We start from the raw sequence: 17,094 nt of genomic DNA, 5'->3' as shown, positions 1-17,094 counted from the left end.
AGGTTCAGCTAATCGCTCAGAGCGGCAGCAGGGTGCCCAGGGCGTCTCCTGCCCCCTCACAACAAACATGAGCGTCCAGACATTTGAGATGATGGAAGATCTTTTTCCATGGAGATGGGAAGCCACTGCTTAAGGCAGGGATGTTATGTATAATAATGCACACGCAAACACACACACACACACACACACACACTCAGAGTAGGATAGCGTTTCAGTGGCCCTCAAAGCCACAGCATCTGTGCAGCTCTCTGCCTGCCAGTGGAGCAGACTCTCTCCCAAAGGCAGAGCAGCCGTAACAGCCATCGTCCTAATTGCAAGTTAATCCCTCGCCCCGGGTTCTTTTTTTTTTATTTTTATCCTGCTGCCTAGTAACAATGGGTGGAGGTGTTGTTTTGGTTACCCCGTGCCCTGAACATTCCTCGTTAGGTCAGGCACACCGGAGGGCCACGTTCAGCCATTTTAAAGTCTTACTGGTTGTGTTCAGTTAGCTGATAGCATCTGGAGACCATGTTTTTGTTTCTTTCCTGAAACCGTGCCATATTTCGTGGTGACTGGCGGTATCTATAGAGATGAGTTGTTGACAACGTGGCATCATTCTGACATGCATTAGGTCAATAATCCTCTAACACCCACAGGAGTACATGAACAGGAGCTTTCTGTGTCTCTTAGTGGCCCACTAACTGGAGCATTGTACCTTCATGCATGTTTGGATCACGCTGGTATGCTGATAGGGATTATGCAACTGTAAAAAAAAACACCCGTGGAGTGTCGGGGAATAAGTGCTGTTATCAGCTCGTATGTCTGCGTAAGCCAACAAGGACTCCTCCAGCTCCATCTCACCTGCACACATCGCCTCTAGCTCCGCCCACGGCGCTCGGACTCGCCGCGTGGGCAGACGTACCGGGCTGACAGAACACTATAGGCATAATTTATTCTGAGGACACTGGGGACATGGTCCCCACCACTTCAGGAAATGGTCGATTTTGTCCCCACCATTTTTTGAAAGGTTATTCTGAAAGTATATTATATAACAGCTTGCTGCAAAAAAGCCTGTCCAAACAGTGTGAGAACGAGGCAGAGATCATGCGGTAAGGTGTACCTGGTCATCCTCGCCTCTAATATATTATGACCAATGTCTGCCATTGCACATGAGCTCTGTGAAAAAGCCCAGAACAGCTGCGGGAAAGTCAAATGACGTTTGAACAAAGCGAATTATTTTTTAATCAAATTAAATAGCAAACAATAGTACTACAAATCTATTTTGACCCATGACGCTAATACTTCTTGTCTAGTTCAGTGGCGATCGACTCGACAGAAGTGGCCATGTTTTTTTCCGAACCCTTTCCTTCCTAGTGCTGATTTCTTATGAGAGAAGATGATTTGATTTACGAAAACAAAATAAGAATTTGATGGACAGCTGAACTCAACCCCCCATTCCTGTTTTTGTGCCCAAGAAGGCATAAAGCAAAGTTACGCCCATTCATAGCGGCTTGATGTAGCGCACTGACGTAGTGCACTGACGTAGCGCACTGATGTAGTGCACTGACCTAGCACACTGACGGACTGACATAGCGCACTGACGTAGCACATTGATGTAACACACTGACGTACCGCACTGACGTAGCGGGGCAGACGTAGTCCAGGGTGACATCCGGGCTGACGTGACGTAGTGATTGACGTAGCGGACGTAGGGGGCTGACGTGGTGCAGACATGTCACCCTTACGAAGTGGTGTGACGCAGCAGACTTAGCGAAGCGACGTAGCGCATTGCGGAAGTGTGGCGGGGAGCGTGCCGCCGTGGCATCGTGCGGCAAAAGCAGATGGAAGAGTGTCGTCTTCCTGTCTGCAGAGCTCTGAAAGCTCTTGTTTGTCTTATGCTCTTATTATGTACTTCTCCTTAGGGCTGTATTGAAGTGTGATACACTGACACCGCTAGCGAGAAAAAACCCCGCCTCACGCCACAGTCTGTCGACGCTGTTGTGTCAAAACAGGAAAGAAGCTGCTTCGAATTCTCTATTATTTGCAGTTCTCTATTATTTGCGTTCCTCCGTGTGATAACTCGCCGTCAGATGCCCTGAAAATGTAGGTCAGATGAAGGAGCGGTGAAGGGCATAGAGGAGGAGCACGGGTGAGGAAGGCTAGCACACTGGAGTCAGGAGGAAGAAACCCTGCCCCAGCACCTCAAACCCGCTGTGAGCCGCGCTAGCTCGTGGGTTGGATGGTGGTGTTAGCGTGGTCTTAGGGTTTAGGATTTAACTATCATCTTAAGACTGACAGGCTTTTTATGTCAGGAGAGAAGCAGGAAGTTTGGAGGGAGTTTTTTTTTGTTTTTTTAAGACTTGGAAGGGCTTGAAGCAGCTGTAGACCAATCTTGTGAAGCCCGAGTGTGCTTTGCAAAAGGCAGCTGGGCTAATGCAGGTGGGTTCTGTCTCCGCGACAGTCCAGAAACCGAAAATCTGGTGTCGACGCAGGGCCTGCCACCTAATGCATATGCATGAGGAGGGCGTGGCTGAAAATACACGTCCACGTGTCATATATCCGAGTGGCGTGACCACAGCTCCCACGATGCCTCTGGACTCCAGCGGGCGTAGCTGTGTGTAGCTGCCGAGTGTGTGGCGGTGATCGGCGGAGCGGACAGGCCCTGGCTGGGTATGGCGGGCTGCCGTCTGTGCGTCTCTGCGTCTCGTCTACTGCTGCCTCTGGCCAGCTGGGCCCTAATTAGCCTCAGCCAGTCACCCTACTACTGCACTCTTAGCTGGGGAAGAGTTGTTGTTTTTCTTCCAAACCGAACTACATCTCATGTGTGCGCGTGTGCTCGTGTGTGTAGCCTCTCCTTCAAGCCTTTGGCCCCGGTGGATGTCAGATGGAAATGCCGGGGCGAGGTGGGGGTGTGGGGGTGGGGGTTCCTCCTTTCAGATGGCCGGTGGCACCGGTGTCACAGACTCGTGAAGCGATGCGATCCAGTCGGCCTGCTCCAGAGCACACGTGGCGTCTCGGTCCAGCTTTCCGTGTCTCCGCGGTCCACGCTGCTCGCAGGGCATAACAGCTCTGCAGATGATTCCCTCCCTTACAGCTATTTATCTCTGCCTTCTCCTAGCAGGCCACGGAGTACAGCAGATGCACACGTGTGTGTGTGTGTGAGAGAGAGAGAGAGAGAGAGGGAGAGAGAGAGAGAGAAAGAGAGGGAGAGAGAGATGATTTCCAGCCTACTGAAGTCCGATATCCGTTTCGAGCTCCTAAATGGTGACTGGGGAGGACGTCGCTCAGCACAAGGTCTATTGTAAAAAATGAAAGGTGAGAGAAAAAAATACAGTCGTTTTAAAAATGTATACGGCTTCCAGCGTAATGGTGTAAGTAATTTGTTAAGTGCTTATAACTCCCTTGCTAAAGTTTGGAAGATTTCGCCTGAAGCAAGCACTTAATTAGCATATTAATTTTTCAGAATGGCTTTGAGGAGCGGCTTCTCATTTCTCGCCCCCCCCCCCCTGCCCCCCGCGTTGCTCGTCCTTAATGTGAAAATATTTCTCCGTTCTGCAGACTGTTTGTCAAAGCCGATAGCTCATTGAGATGCGGCGTCGGTTGCCTGGATGGTAAGCAGGAGGTGTATCGGGTCGGCCATCTCCTGGGTCCTATAAGGAACTATGAGCACACGCGATCCATCTTCATAACTGTACAATAATCTATCGACTCTCGGTTCAAGTGTAAAGCACATCAGATCATTAAGATAAAGCCGCGGAGGAGGTATTGCCACAGTTTGTCAGGCCGGGGTATTGGCACGGGCCGGGGTGATATCGAAAAGGCCAGGCGCACAGCTCGCAGTCATGCAGTTCCTTCTGTTTACTCTAGTGGTTATGTAGTGGTCAGGCATGTGGGCTGTAGATGAAATCTGCAGTGCGTGTGAGCGATTTCAGAGGTGTTACTCGGGTTTAGAGCTGCATGCATCATTCTTATTTGAAGGCGCATGCCCATATAAAGCCCAGAATGTGCACTGCAGGCCACTTACGAGGTTTCACAGGTTGAGTGGTGTTCTTACACAGTGTCTCACGTTTGCCTCACGGAGTGTGAGTGTGAGTGGTCTTAATACACGTACAGCATCATGCTTGGTGAGGTCACGATAGAAGGTGTCCTGCTTTGATGCGGTTTGCAAGACTCATGACATTGACTACTCTGGATTAATCCAGTGCTTGATGTCACCTTTGTGGTATGTCCTGTTTCAACAGGACTTTCACTAAGGATTTTTGTGGATTATGATGGCGTCGATCACTATTTGTTGTGCCTAGGCTCAGAGAGGACCTCAGGTGTGCATCTGGTCTGGTCGTGAGTGCTTGCGCTGGTCCACTGGACCAGTACTGCTAGAACCAGGACTCGGTGGCGACCTACGGGTTCTTGCAGGGGTAGATCACCAGATTTTCCTGCAGTGCTCTGGAAATCCAGCTATACACACAGTGACTACCAGTTAGATGAAAAAAAAGAACCTTTGAAAGCACCTTTAGTCATTCTCAGACCCGTTTTAGTTACAGTACAACTGTGAGGACACCGGCTGCACATGCATCAGTGGGACGGCACGTTTTCCAAAGGGGGTGAACGATCAAGTCTTACCCATCACAGGTAGCCTAAATATTCACCCCTGAACCTACGCTTGTATCATCACAGGCGGAGAGTGGAAGCGTCTGTCTAGGCCTGCGTTGCCGTAATGGTGTGTACGAGAACTGCGGAAGGAACCTTCTGCTTGACTTTTCCCCATACATTCATCTTTCAGCCTCATTACTGCTGTGCTGAAATACCTCTATGGGTGAGCTTTTAAAAAGGCTAACGTTTCCACCCTGAGTGAGAATGAATGGGATTAATTGGGCACCTGACTGATGCTTGAGTTCTAACTGCCTGGGTCTGAGCTAAGTGGCTTGTGAAGGCTCTTCTGTTGCCTCATTTACATGTACAAGGAGCCCCCCCCACACACACACCACACACTAACCACACACCACCAAAGCCGGTCAGAGCCTGGGGTCTGGTAGCGGGCTGCCGCTGTCTTGGTGGCTTTAAGAGGCGTACCTGTTTGCCCTGTCACCTGCCGTTCACACTAAACATGTGGTTTTCACTCGTTGCCTCAGTGCAGTGGCACTGCGGTCATCAATTAGAGCTCTATAAATAACCCCTAGTGCCACGGCTAGGATCACTTTCACCACGTAGACTGAACTTGCTCGGATTTCACCCTTATAATCTACGCCACGTTTCTAGCCTCTGATTTAGTCTAAAAACAGGAGCTGCATATTCTGATCATTAGTACCTGCTTCATTATATGCCGACACTAAAATAATGTCACGTAAGTCGTTTAACGGGGAGAAGATTTCTTTCCTCGTTGTTTTCCCGATAATGTAACCGCAGTCTCTCTCCTCATAAACAAACTCCTGTTTACATATCTTACGGAAGACTATAGATAAGACACAATTATGGAGGATCAAAGAGACCCAGCCTGCTGCACACAGAGGTATGGCACAGATAGAGCAGAGATAGAGTGTGGATTGGGGGAGGGGACTGACGCTATGCAAATCCAGGGGCTTTGGCCAATGTTACTAATCAGATAATCTGAGCTCTCAGTCAAACGGCTGCCTTGCCTGTCAATCAGGTTTAGCACCAGCCGAGGAGGCGTGCGGCTGTTTGGCCCAGCACACTTGAATGTCAGCATTAAAATTCTACATCTCAAAAAATAAAAAAATAAAATAGAGGAGGGGGGGGAGAAAACAGCGTCCAAATTGGAGCCGGGAGGCTAAATTTAGATGCCGGCAAAATGGAAAGTGGCAAGCTGCGTTGGGTTCTGTCACTCAAGCGAGTGACACGGGGGCCGGGCGCACGGCGGAGCCACGGAAAAACACGGTTTGCCTCCACAGCGTGGCGGACCTCGCCCCCGAACCCGCTCGCCTTCCCGCGAGCACGCTCGCCCGTAGCGCGTGATTCGCCGAGGCGAGGAGGCGCAAAGGAGCCGGCAATCAGCGGCGAATGTGTGATTTGAGCTGATGAAGAGGCCTTGGCAGGAGTTGGGGGAGGGTGTGTGGGGTGGGGGGGGGGGGTGGTGAGGATGAGGATGGCGCTGGGGGTGGGGGTGGGGGGTGGAGGTGGTAGTGGTTGTGTTGAGGCTCATTATCTCATTCTAATCAGGGGACATCCAGCCAGGAAAATAGTGGGTAAAGAGGACTCTGATTAAAAAAAAAAAAAGGCTCCTCGTCAGAACACAAGAGCGTCTCTTGTCTGAGGCGTATGGGTTTATTTTACGGAGAGGACCAATGTTAGTCAACCGCAATCAGCACTGAGAGGCCACAGTGCAGTTAATCAGGAGTACACAGTAAACATAAATAGACCACAGTGCATGTCTCTCCATTGCTTCCCTTAGCTGGAGAGCAAAGATGGAGAGGTTGCACTCTACATGAAGCTCAACAGGTGTTTGGAGGAGAAGAAGATTTAAACTCCCTCTCCCTCCTCTCCCTCCTCTCCTTCTGCTCTCTGTTCTTTGTTAAATTCTGAGTCACCTGCATCGTATCATCTGTCAAACCGCTCTCTCTTTCTCGCTCTCTTTCTTTCTCTCTTTCTCTCTCTCCCTCCCTCCCCCCCTCCCCCTCTCTTTCTCGCCTTCCTCTCCTTCTCCTCTCCTCCTTGCTCTCTGTGCTGGTGTATAACTTGATTTGGTGTGTCTGTATTCCAGCGATTGTCCTGCGCTCTGATAAGGATCCATGTTTTCAGGGCGGGTTTGGCGACGGCGCATCTAATGAAAGATCTTAATTAGATCTATTTGTGCCCAAAGGAGAGGAGATGCAATATTAAATTGTCACTCCTATCACATTCCTTCAATTTGGGCTGCAGGAAACGTCTCGATCCATTCTATTTTGTTGCAGGTAAATGGTGAACTTTGCTGTCACCCGTACCATCCACTTCTCAGCTCTACAGCTTCTGTGGTGTGAAGCTGAGGAAGATCTTCCTTTAGCTAGTTACATTCTCCTAGTCCCTCACACACTTTGGGGACTGAGGAACACACATTTCAATGCAACAGATGCGCCTCTTGCTGTGTAGCACAAAAAAACTCAACTTTTTTAAAAATCATTTTTGCTATTTTGCCCATTTATTGCTAAATCTTGCTGTAGCCAGTAGATATCGTCCCTATCGCGTGACGGGCAGACAGAGGCGTCAGCATCAGCTGGCGTGTAAGGGGCACTCTTTCACGTCGTTCCTAGCTGTTCTTCATGCAGAGCTGTTGGGAACATGCTCAGAGGTGAATGCTAATCACCTGACTACAGGATGTAGGATGTAGAAACCCAACCGTCATGGAATAGTACTCAGAATAATAAAGAGAGCAGAGAGGGAATCTGTTCGTTCCCTCCCATTGAGAATGCAGCCAATTGGCCAGCTCCCTCAGGGAGTGCTGGTCTCAAACGGCGTTTGGCTCAGCTTGCGTTCGAACCACGAGCCCTAGCTGTAGGGGCGGGCTTTGCACTTCCGAGCAGCCTTTAACAGCCTTAATCACGGGTATTCTCTTTTTTTTTCTCTCTCATTTGTGGATTTTTTTTTTTTCGTTTGTTCAGAGCTGTTGTAAATATAGTCTTTTAGTTTTGAATGTACACATCACTTGTATCTCAAGCTGAAGAGTGTTTTTATGTGTATATACATAGACGCTTAAAGATCTCGGTTGTGCTGAGTTTAGCACAACCCATAAATCCCCCGAACAGCAGTGGCATTGGCCCAGTGGAAGCTGCCATTGTTTATAAACGATGCGCATGACCTCCTGTCCGCTCCTCTCTGGCCCTCTGGCCAGGCAGGGATCTGCCCAGGGACTCACCCGTCCCCTCGTCTCCATGACAGCTGCCACTCTTGACTGGTGGGAAGGCGGCGCAGTTTCGCGAGGCATGCCGAGACTCGTCCGACACCGCTTGGGGAAAATGACGGGACCGAAAGAGCTACATCAGCAGCCCAGACGGAGTCTCTCCCCCCTCCCGACACACATCCACCCAGATCTCTGCACACTGCTGTTTCTACATTGCCCTTGCATCCTTGTCGTATTCAAAGAATCTCTTGGCCAAACGTTTCATGGTTTGCGGTAGCGATGGAGTAGGAGTGTTCACCTCCTCACCGTTCCTCCAGCCAGAAACCTGGTCTTGTCCCGGACCTTATCGCGCCGTCCTGGCCGCCTTTGTTCGGCGATTCCTCTGCGATTCCTTCCAGAGAGCGTTCTCGAATTTGCACGAGTAACCAGCAGCGCCCGGTCACGAGGGCTGGCCGGCGAATGTGTGAATCCCCCAGCAACAGCGAGCGCTCTTTCGTCTTGTTCAGGCGTGTCGGTGCAGGACGAACCCGTCCGCTGTGTCCCCACTAACTCTCGATTACGGCCCAGTGGACCGACCTCGCCGCCTCTGCCTGATTAATCACACTCAGCTGTATGCCATCCAGCCGCAATGCATTTGTCTTGTAATGGCTGTAGATCGGGTAGGCTGGTGTGTTGGGGGGGGGGGGGGGGGGGGGGGGGGGGGGTAACGAGGACATAGGGAAGATGGGTCAGCTCAGTGGACAGCCGGACAAAGCCATCCAAGTTCGGACCTGCCAGGACTGACATGTCCGATCCGAACATGACGTGTCCACACTCTTGCTCGTTTGTGTCTCGTCGCTCATAATCCAGGCCGAGACGGCCGTCCGGATGCCGAGGCGTGAGCGGCTGGCTTCGTGAGGCTGAGTCTTGGCTTCGGTCTGGGGGGGAAGGTGAGCAGGAGAACAACAACCCACCTTTGCCTGTTGTCACGGTGGAGAGAAATGGATGGAGTAATTGCAACCTTCCCAGGGCCAAGAAATCCCATCAGCTGTGAGCTGGTGCTGTCAGGGCCCATAAAGACATGGTTAAAAATGCCAATCCTTCCCCACGATACACAGGGCTGGCCTGAGCTTCTGCGGGATGACAGGGGAAAAGGACCTGCGGGATAGTCGGCGGACGGCTCCCGACTAGGGCGTAAGCAGGGTCGGAGTTCCCGCGTGGGCGAGTGGCTAACACGGCACCAGGGCCTCTATCATGGATCTCTTTATTCCCTCCAGCACCTTGTTTGCATCTGTGTAGCTGCTCTGGTCTGCTGTATAACATAACCATGAACCTTCTCTCCTGTAACCACCGATAACACAGCGAAACGAACAGCGGCCAGACAGGGAGGAGGCCGGGCGTGTTCGCTTTCTTCATGGGCTTGAAAAAGAGCCATGGCATTGTCTGAGGAGTTTTCTCGTTAGCTCTCATCATTGCCCTCAGTGATAGGTGAGCCCACTGACCTCCGTGATCAGTGCAATTAAGCTGCACTTGAAGTTGAGACTGTCTGCACCCTGAAACATCTCTCCAGCAGCTAGAGCTAATTGTGTTTTGAAAAATGGACCTGTGTTGTGTAACCGTGATGCCGGTAACCTCTAGTGTCGTCTGCCTCGTTGAGACCTTGCTCAGCGAGGCAAGGCCCGCCCTCACCCCCGGAAAATCGAAACTTCCACACCTGTGTTTTCGTCTCCATTAGCATGTCTTTGAAGGTCCATCAGAACTCCGTCCGTATTCCACTCCCCACCTTTTTTTCCAGTGGTGGCTTTTTGTTGATAAAAAGAAAAAAAAAAGTTTCTGGCCCAGTTTCTTCACCGTGGACCATGGGACCTAAGAGGTCCTTTCATTGCAGCAATGTTCACAGCTCAGGTGTTTTTTCCCGGTGTACAACAACAAAAAAAGTGTTAAATCCAGGGTGTTATGCCTAGAGAGGGCTGAAGTAGGGAGTAGGGAGTAGGGAGTAGGGCGATGGGCATGGCAGCCTAGGTGTTACTTGGTCCCTATGTGCATCTCACAAACTCGACTAATCCCACACTGCTCCGCCTCTCCGTGCTCCCAGAGGGGGGGAGCAGGACGGGTCATCTCACAGCTCCGTCTGGCTCTGAGCACCCTCCAGTTCCCTTTGGTGTTTTTTTTTTTGGGTTTTTTTTTTTTTTTTGAAGTCTGCTCTGAAATGGTTTCACATGGGCTTAATCTCTTGTCCTCTCTTCTCTTCCAGATGGTCACAAGAACAAAGAAAATATTTGTAGGCGGATTATCAGCGAACACAGTAGTTGAAGATGTGAAGCAGTATTTCGAACAATTTGGCAAGGTAAGTTCCCCCATTGTTTGTTGATTTCGCTGAGAGATGTGCTCTGAGTGTGCTGAGGAAATGGCGCCCTTCACCGGCTCCTTTCATGTGGGGGGCTCTCAGACCAGCCGTTTCAGATGGTGACGTTTGGACATGAAAAGCCCGTGTCCCGGGACCCTTTAGGTTCACTTTGACCTCTGCTTCAGTTTGTAGTTTCTAGTCCAAATGCCATAGCGTGTGGTCCAGACATGAATGTGGAGAGATCGTAACTGTGGTTGTCTTCCTTTTGTTGTCAACATGCAGGGTTAGAACCCTAATTTAGCCTCTCATGAGTTTCACTTGATAGCTTTCATTTTGTCCTTCGTCATGTCTTCCCATAGGGTTTCTTTATGCTTCTTTGACTCCACAACAGCCCAAACACTTTGTTATTCGTTGTTTTTAATTGAGCAACCGAATGGAGAGAATGACGTTGGTAAACAACTCGGCCCAAAAGTTTCATTTAAAAGTGGCTCAAATTTTGGCTGTCTCTCAGGTCACGAGCACATCACAACGTCTCGTCTCTGAAAATCAGTAGTTAATTATGTTTTAATTACGTTACAGTGCTGGTGTTTTTGTGTTATTAGCTTGGTAAAACCTGCTAATGGACTGTGTTCTCCGTGAAATTAAAAGGAAACTATTGTAAAAGCAGCATCTCATTTTAGAGGCCTCGGAACATTTGCTCACTCTGGAAAGGTCTGAGGTACCTGATTGAGTTGTGGAGGCATGTATAGTGGCTTCTAACCGAGTTGTGTAGGGATGTATAGTGGTTTCTAATTGAGTTGTGTAGGGATGTATAGTGGTTTCTAATTGAGTTGTGGAGGGATGTATAGTGGCTTCTAATTGAGTTGTTTAGGGATGTATAGTAGTTTTTAACTGAGTTGTTTAGGGATGTATAGTGGCTTCTAATTGAGTTGTTTAGGGATGCATAGTGGCTTCTAATTGAGTTGTGGAGGGATCTATAGGTTTCTAAGATGTGATTGCTGTATTTATACTGTATTTCTTGGTGATTACTGTTACTATTGGATAAGAGGATACACATATTTTGGTAGGTGTGTGTGTGGGCCAATGAACAGTGCCTCTACAGGCACGGAGGGAGGTTCTCTGGGAGGAGAGCAGGTGGCATGGGGCAGGAGGTCACAGGACCTGTCTCTGTGGATGCTGTGCTTGAACCTCTTCTCTGCTTCATGACAGCTTACAGCTAGGGAGAGAGAACACGCAACACTCACACACTCACACACACACACACACACACACACACACACACACACACACACACGCACGCACACACACACACACACACACACACACACACACACACACACAAGCACTTCTCTCAGAAACACTAAAGGGCATTAATTTCACACCTCTGCAGAATTACGACCCTTAAAAATCCTTTCATGTAGGTGTTGGGAGTATAACTGCTCCCTATGACATCCAGTTTCTTCGTGCTAATAGACTTGATTGGTTCAAGAGCAGGAAGTTTACTGAGTCATAATCTGGAAAATTTTAAATGAAAACAGTTTATATTGACAGTGTCAGAGACATGTGCTTGTAAGGCTAATGTAACTGACAGCTTTGATCCATAAGTTTATCAACATCACATATTTGTATCTTCATTAAAATGGGTCAAAATGGCAGGACTGTGTTCCGTCATGATGGTTCTGCAAAAACCCATGTCCCAGTTGCCCTGAGCTGTAAACCTTTCAGGCAGTGTCATTAGATTGGATGCCTTGTGCTTAGTCATAGGTTTATTGCAGTTAGCTTGGAGCATGTCTCCAGACAAAGTGATCTTATTTGGCTAAGCTGAAACTGCCCTTGCTCGCTTAATCAGATTCCTCCCTGGCCCCGCCCCCTCTCCCTGGCCCCACCCCTGGACTGCCCTCGAGCCCGCCTCTGCACCGCCCCCTCTCGATCCTGTTTTCTTTTTATTTGTGCTGGACTTTGCTGCTCTGCTGTAGCCTGGCTCAGGTTTCATCGGGCCTGGGAGTTGTTTCCAAGCCGGTGGCCAGGCACAATCAGGCCTTTATGCTTCCTCTGCCCTGCTTGCCATATCAGCCTGGGCGACAGCCAGAGCCCCACTGTATCAGAGGGAACTTGTGACCTCCTCTGGTCTGGCAAGGAATCCCTGCTGCAGGACCATAGAGCTACTGGAGCAGGGGGTGCCCGGAGTGGGTGGAATGGAGAATTAGTATGCACATGGTATGCGAGGAGAAATTACAGTCAATTATGGGATAAAACCAGGAGCAGAAAGACATCTTAAGACTTTAGGTTTGATCCAAGGTTGGTTTATGGGTGTTATTACCACTGCTCACTATATTATCAGCTAAGTGGTCAGGGAACATGGAAACGATTTTTTTTGGAGTGTATTTCACACTCATTTTAAGTTAAGAAAGGGTGTAATAAAAGGGAATTATCAAACAAAGTAGTGTTAAAGCATTGTTTATTTTCCTTGTTGCGTATCAGTCTTGCCATAAAATGAGATTTTCCTTACTTTTTAAGAGGGAGAGGAGAAAGGAGTAATGAGTTATGCGATGTGCGCTGGTGTTGCTGTAATGAAACGTCAAACGTGCGGACGCACTCTTCCCGTCGTCCCGCTGACAGGCCAGTGGGACATGCGCAAGGAAGACCAAAGAAAGAAAGAAAGAAATAGATAAAGAAAGAAATAGATAAAGAGAGACAGAAAAAGGGGGGAGAGTATGCACCCCCCCCCACCACCACCACCGTAATGACAGCATTCAAAGAGCTCAGTGTTAATTTAACGTACCTGGTGAACCGCTAACATTTAATAACAACGTTTCGATTCACCTCAGGCACAGGTAATAAAAACAGCGCTCTGCTCTGTTAGCACCTAGTGCACTGCTTCCTGCATCACTGGGCACTTAAAGTCCGATTTGATAAGCTCGTTTAATGGGGGCTGTTTATGGATTCGCCATTCGGGGTCGTAGGATGCGGGCTCTGTCACGCTGCACGGCAGTGAGATGCCAGCTGGGAACTTGGGTGGTCAGTACCCAATTGGCGGCCAGCCAGAGTGGTCCACGAAGACGCGTGTGCCTAAAATCGACCGGATCCTTGTACAACATAAACATGCGTAAAAGTGTCTGGCAGCGTTCCGTAAAAGTGTCTGGCAGCGTTCTTCCCAACAAGCCTCGAGCTTTCCGCAGCAACGCTCGCGTTGTCTGTACGAATCAACAGGCAGCTGATATTGTTTCCCGTGGTTATTGCACGTGAGTGCGTGCTTGGATGTGGGTTTTCGGTAGAGCTCACGGCACCGGATTGAAGTTGACGGCCCGGGGGTTTTTGTTAGTTTTGTGTGTTCTCTTTTCCCCAATCACTGATGAGTCCTTTTGTTCGGCTGGGTTAGCCACACTTCTCTGCCGACCACTTCAGCGCCCCACAGACTCCCAAAGGAGGTTTTGGGGCCGCCCGGCCCTTAAACCTTCGGCACACATCAGTGGTTCCACACAAGCGGGACGTAGCTAACAAAAGGTAGAAAATCTTTAAAGCGTAGGAAGTACTCAATCACGGAGGGGGGGGGGAGGTGGAGGGGGCTCGCCGTTGCCCTCTGGAGCGTGGGAGGGTAACACACCAAGAGTTAGAGGGGGATGGATGGTGTAAGGAGAGGAAGAGCAGCACCTCTCAGACAGCGCAGGATTAGTTCTGAGATGATGCGCCTTTCTCCGCCTTCCTCGCCCCTCCCTCCCCCTCCTCCCTTGCCCTTCCCTCGCTCCTGTCACCCTTCCGTCGCTCCGAGCGCCACCGCTCTGTTTGTTTCGCCGCAGACTCTTTAACAAGCTCTCAAAATGGTTTTCATAGGGCTCGTGCCGACCAGTGAAACCAAATCTTCTTGTGAAGATTGAAAACACAATTGATTTCGGTGCGGGCTCAGGCTGCCGGCCTACACCTCCGTTATTTGGTCGCCCCCACCGACTGGAGGTGTCACGAGTCTCCCAGAGCTGGAGATTGATCTCTGTCTCCCTGTGCTTCACTCCTGTCTGGTCGGTGTCAGTCCTGGAAGCCATCTCTTACCTCGGCACACTTCATATTCGAACCTCCCCTGGTCACAGGGTTCTACTTCAGGTTCCAGGCCCACCCTTCTTTTACCAGCTTAATTTCAGCACTGTTCTTATGCACCAAAAGTTACTATGCCTTAATTAACAGTCTTAAGATGAATGCTGAAATCTGTCATTTTTAATAGTGGGTATGATCTTTGCAGTAGAGTCACCTGAATGAATGGAAACCCACTGTGCACCCAAAAGATTCCTCTCACCAAATTTGCTCCACAACTCTGCCCCCACAGGCACAACTCCACCCCCACACCCACAACTCCGCCCCCAAAGCAACAAATCCCCCACCCCCAGACACGCAGACACACACGTACATGGCATTGTAAGGGTTGCTCCAAAAGCTTTGATGTGATCAGTATCACGTTGGTTATGGCCTTCAGAGTACTATAAAGACATGGGAACTACATATGCTGTTTGGTGGGGGGGGGTGCTGAGACAGATAATTTAATATTCTTCCTGACCTTTGTTTGCTCTGAGTTTTGGCAGTGTTTCCAGGAGTCAGGGGGGATGATTTTTAACACGCCCACTCGAGGATGGGAAGTTAAACGGCTTCTTGGCAGTGATTTTCATTTGAATTCTGTCTGCTGTGCTTTTTTTCCCCTACCTCATTCCCTCCTTGTGCCGTTCTCTCGTGAGCTTCCAGCTTCACACCTTCCCCGTGCTGAAGGAGTCTCCTTCAGGCAGTAAGCTGCAGCTGCCTTCAGGAGTGCTTTATTTACTAATTTATTTTCACATCTGTTCGATCTCTTCATTATTAAACACCGAGACCAAACATTTACTGAAGTTCTGTTATTTTAGATATTGTTGTTTTCCATGCCTTGATACTTTTGTCCTTTGTTCTCTAAAAACTAGTAATCAAGAGGATAGAAATCCTTGTGTTCATCAAAGGACATCCGTGTTTTTTTTCGTACTTATCTGCTCTTGATTAAGGAGCTTTTCTGCATTCCTGTAACTTAATCTGACCCGCTAATTTCTCTCTTTACTAATTGCTTTTTCCTTCAAAGTCCCTGGGCACTAAGATGATTTAGTGAACAACAGCACCTGAGTCAAGGTCTTGGAGATGTTGCTGGAGGGTGTTGCAAGGGTGGAGTCGCTACACACGGCAGCGTCAGTTTGGCAGACTTATTTTGGTGCAGGACGGAGAGGCTCGTTTACGGGAGGTTCTCAGTCCGTCAGCTTTTCCGGGTGTCTTCCCGGTGTCTGGTGGCTATTTGAGAGAGCGTTTCTTTCAAAACACAGCGTTGCATTTCTTTCCCATCAGCCTTCATCCGAATTGCTCATTTCAAAGTCCTTCCTCTGCATTCTTTACCTTTAGATTGCCAAAAAGCCAAATGATATCGTTTTGTGAGATCACTTCCATTGTCATTTTCATCCTCTCATGTCACATTACTTTACAGTTTTGTTTTGTTTTTTTAAGTAGGGCGTCCTTCTCAAGAGCACATAATGTCATTGCTCCTTATTCCTCTTCCAACTGTTCCAGCTTTATCCAAGTAAATCTTCCATATCAGGTCCCTCTGGGTAAAGCAGGGATTGCCTTGATTGCCTTTGAACTGAGTCATCGGGCCGTGTGCGGATAGGCCTCTCCACCAGAACACTTCTGTTTAAAGGGCCGGCTATTTTAAGAAGATTGACCATGATTGAAGAGGATTTGCAGGCCCTGCTAACATGAGCAAATCTTGGGAGATAGCGAGGCTCAATCCGGGGGACTGTTGGCGGAGCTGTGGAGGTAAGCTGATAGGATGAAGTGTAAAGGTAAAATGCTTCTCTCAGATTGCCCAACATTTTGAAGATTTTTGCCTTTTTTTTCTCTTTTTTTTGTGACAAAGATCTCTTGGGCTTTTTGGCTTTGACCCATCGGCTGCGTTGAGTGGCGCTATCAGATCAGCTTTGCCTGGGCCCCACGTCGTCCCGAAACGATGCGGGGCCCTGATTGCAATCTCCTCCTGCACTTCCTGGCCATGGAGTGCACCAATTAAAGCAACAGCGGCAAACCATTAGGATTTAACGGGGGAAATAGGGGCCATTTCCAGGGAGGCGGAAGCTTTCCGTATCCCCAAGCGAGCACCGCCCGCCTACCTGTGGAGGTGGCCTTGGAGTGGTAATAACTTTGGACTCAGGGGGGGCCCCTATGATCTTCAAGTCAGAGAAGCGTCCTCAGCGGTCACGGCCCGAGGTGCGCGCTCACCTGCCAGGCCGCCTCTCAGCACGGAGGCCGGCGCGGGTCCGGGGCTCTCAGAACCGGGAGGAAGTCTGTCGCCGCCTGATAGTCCACAAAGCCATCGAGGAGCTGGAGGCGAAGGCAGCGTTTGAGTGACAGCTTCCTGTCATGCTTGCTGCCCGCTTCGGAAATTTGTTGGCCCGAAAACAGGATTACCGGTCCGGTAATTTAAGCTGTCGCTTGTTGTGAACTTTTTGAGGCGGGGTTTTTGTACTTTGAAGACTTCTCCTTTCGAGAAGATTGACATGCCCGTGTCTCATCAAGCCAGCGGAGCTGCATGCAAAAACTAGCATGTCTCGGTGCTAAAGCAGTCCAAATAAGTTGGTGAGAAGGACGTAAAGAGGGACATTCTAATTATTTATCGTTTATCATAATTGATCTTTTTTATAACATGGTTATAACCCATAAGATGGCTTATTAAATCTCATTTATTAAAATGATCATTATAATGAACGTCGTACTGTCACTCATCATGCTAGGCTAACATGCAAAAAAAAAAACAACAACAAAAGCAGAGTACAAGACTGAAGACACTAGCCCGCTGGGAGGAGTTCCTCCTGTGCTCAGAACGCTCCTGAAGCTCTTGGTAGATGGGCTTGTTTTTCACACCTCTCCCCATGCCGTGAGTGCTCGCTGCAAAGCAGAGCTTGTGTTTTTCCAT

At 49.3% G+C, this 17,094-nt stretch overlaps 1 protein-coding gene across 1 annotated transcript in view; it reads left to right on the top strand.

Annotated features, from left to right (window-relative positions):
• LOC143477365 (RNA-binding protein Musashi homolog 2-like) overlaps positions 1-16,529 on the top strand; it is a 50,108-nt gene extending 33,579 nt beyond the window's left edge. The window contains exons 6-8 of the mRNA XM_076975948.1: positions 10,041-10,133; positions 14,859-14,898; positions 16,333-16,529. Of these exons, the coding sequence (XP_076832063.1) occupies positions 10,041-10,133; positions 14,859-14,898; positions 16,333-16,529 (330 nt within the window). The remainder of the gene's footprint in view (positions 1-10,040; positions 10,134-14,858; positions 14,899-16,332) is intronic.
• Positions 16,530-17,094: the final 565 nt, after the last annotated feature.

This window comes from Brachyhypopomus gauderio, chromosome 16, assembly GCF_052324685.1.
Source record: "Brachyhypopomus gauderio isolate BG-103 chromosome 16, BGAUD_0.2, whole genome shotgun sequence".
In the NCBI taxonomy this organism is placed as follows: domain Eukaryota; kingdom Metazoa; phylum Chordata; class Actinopteri; order Gymnotiformes; family Hypopomidae; genus Brachyhypopomus; species Brachyhypopomus gauderio.
Note: the sequence above shows the minus strand (reverse complement) of the source record. Positions and strands in the feature narration are given on the sequence as shown.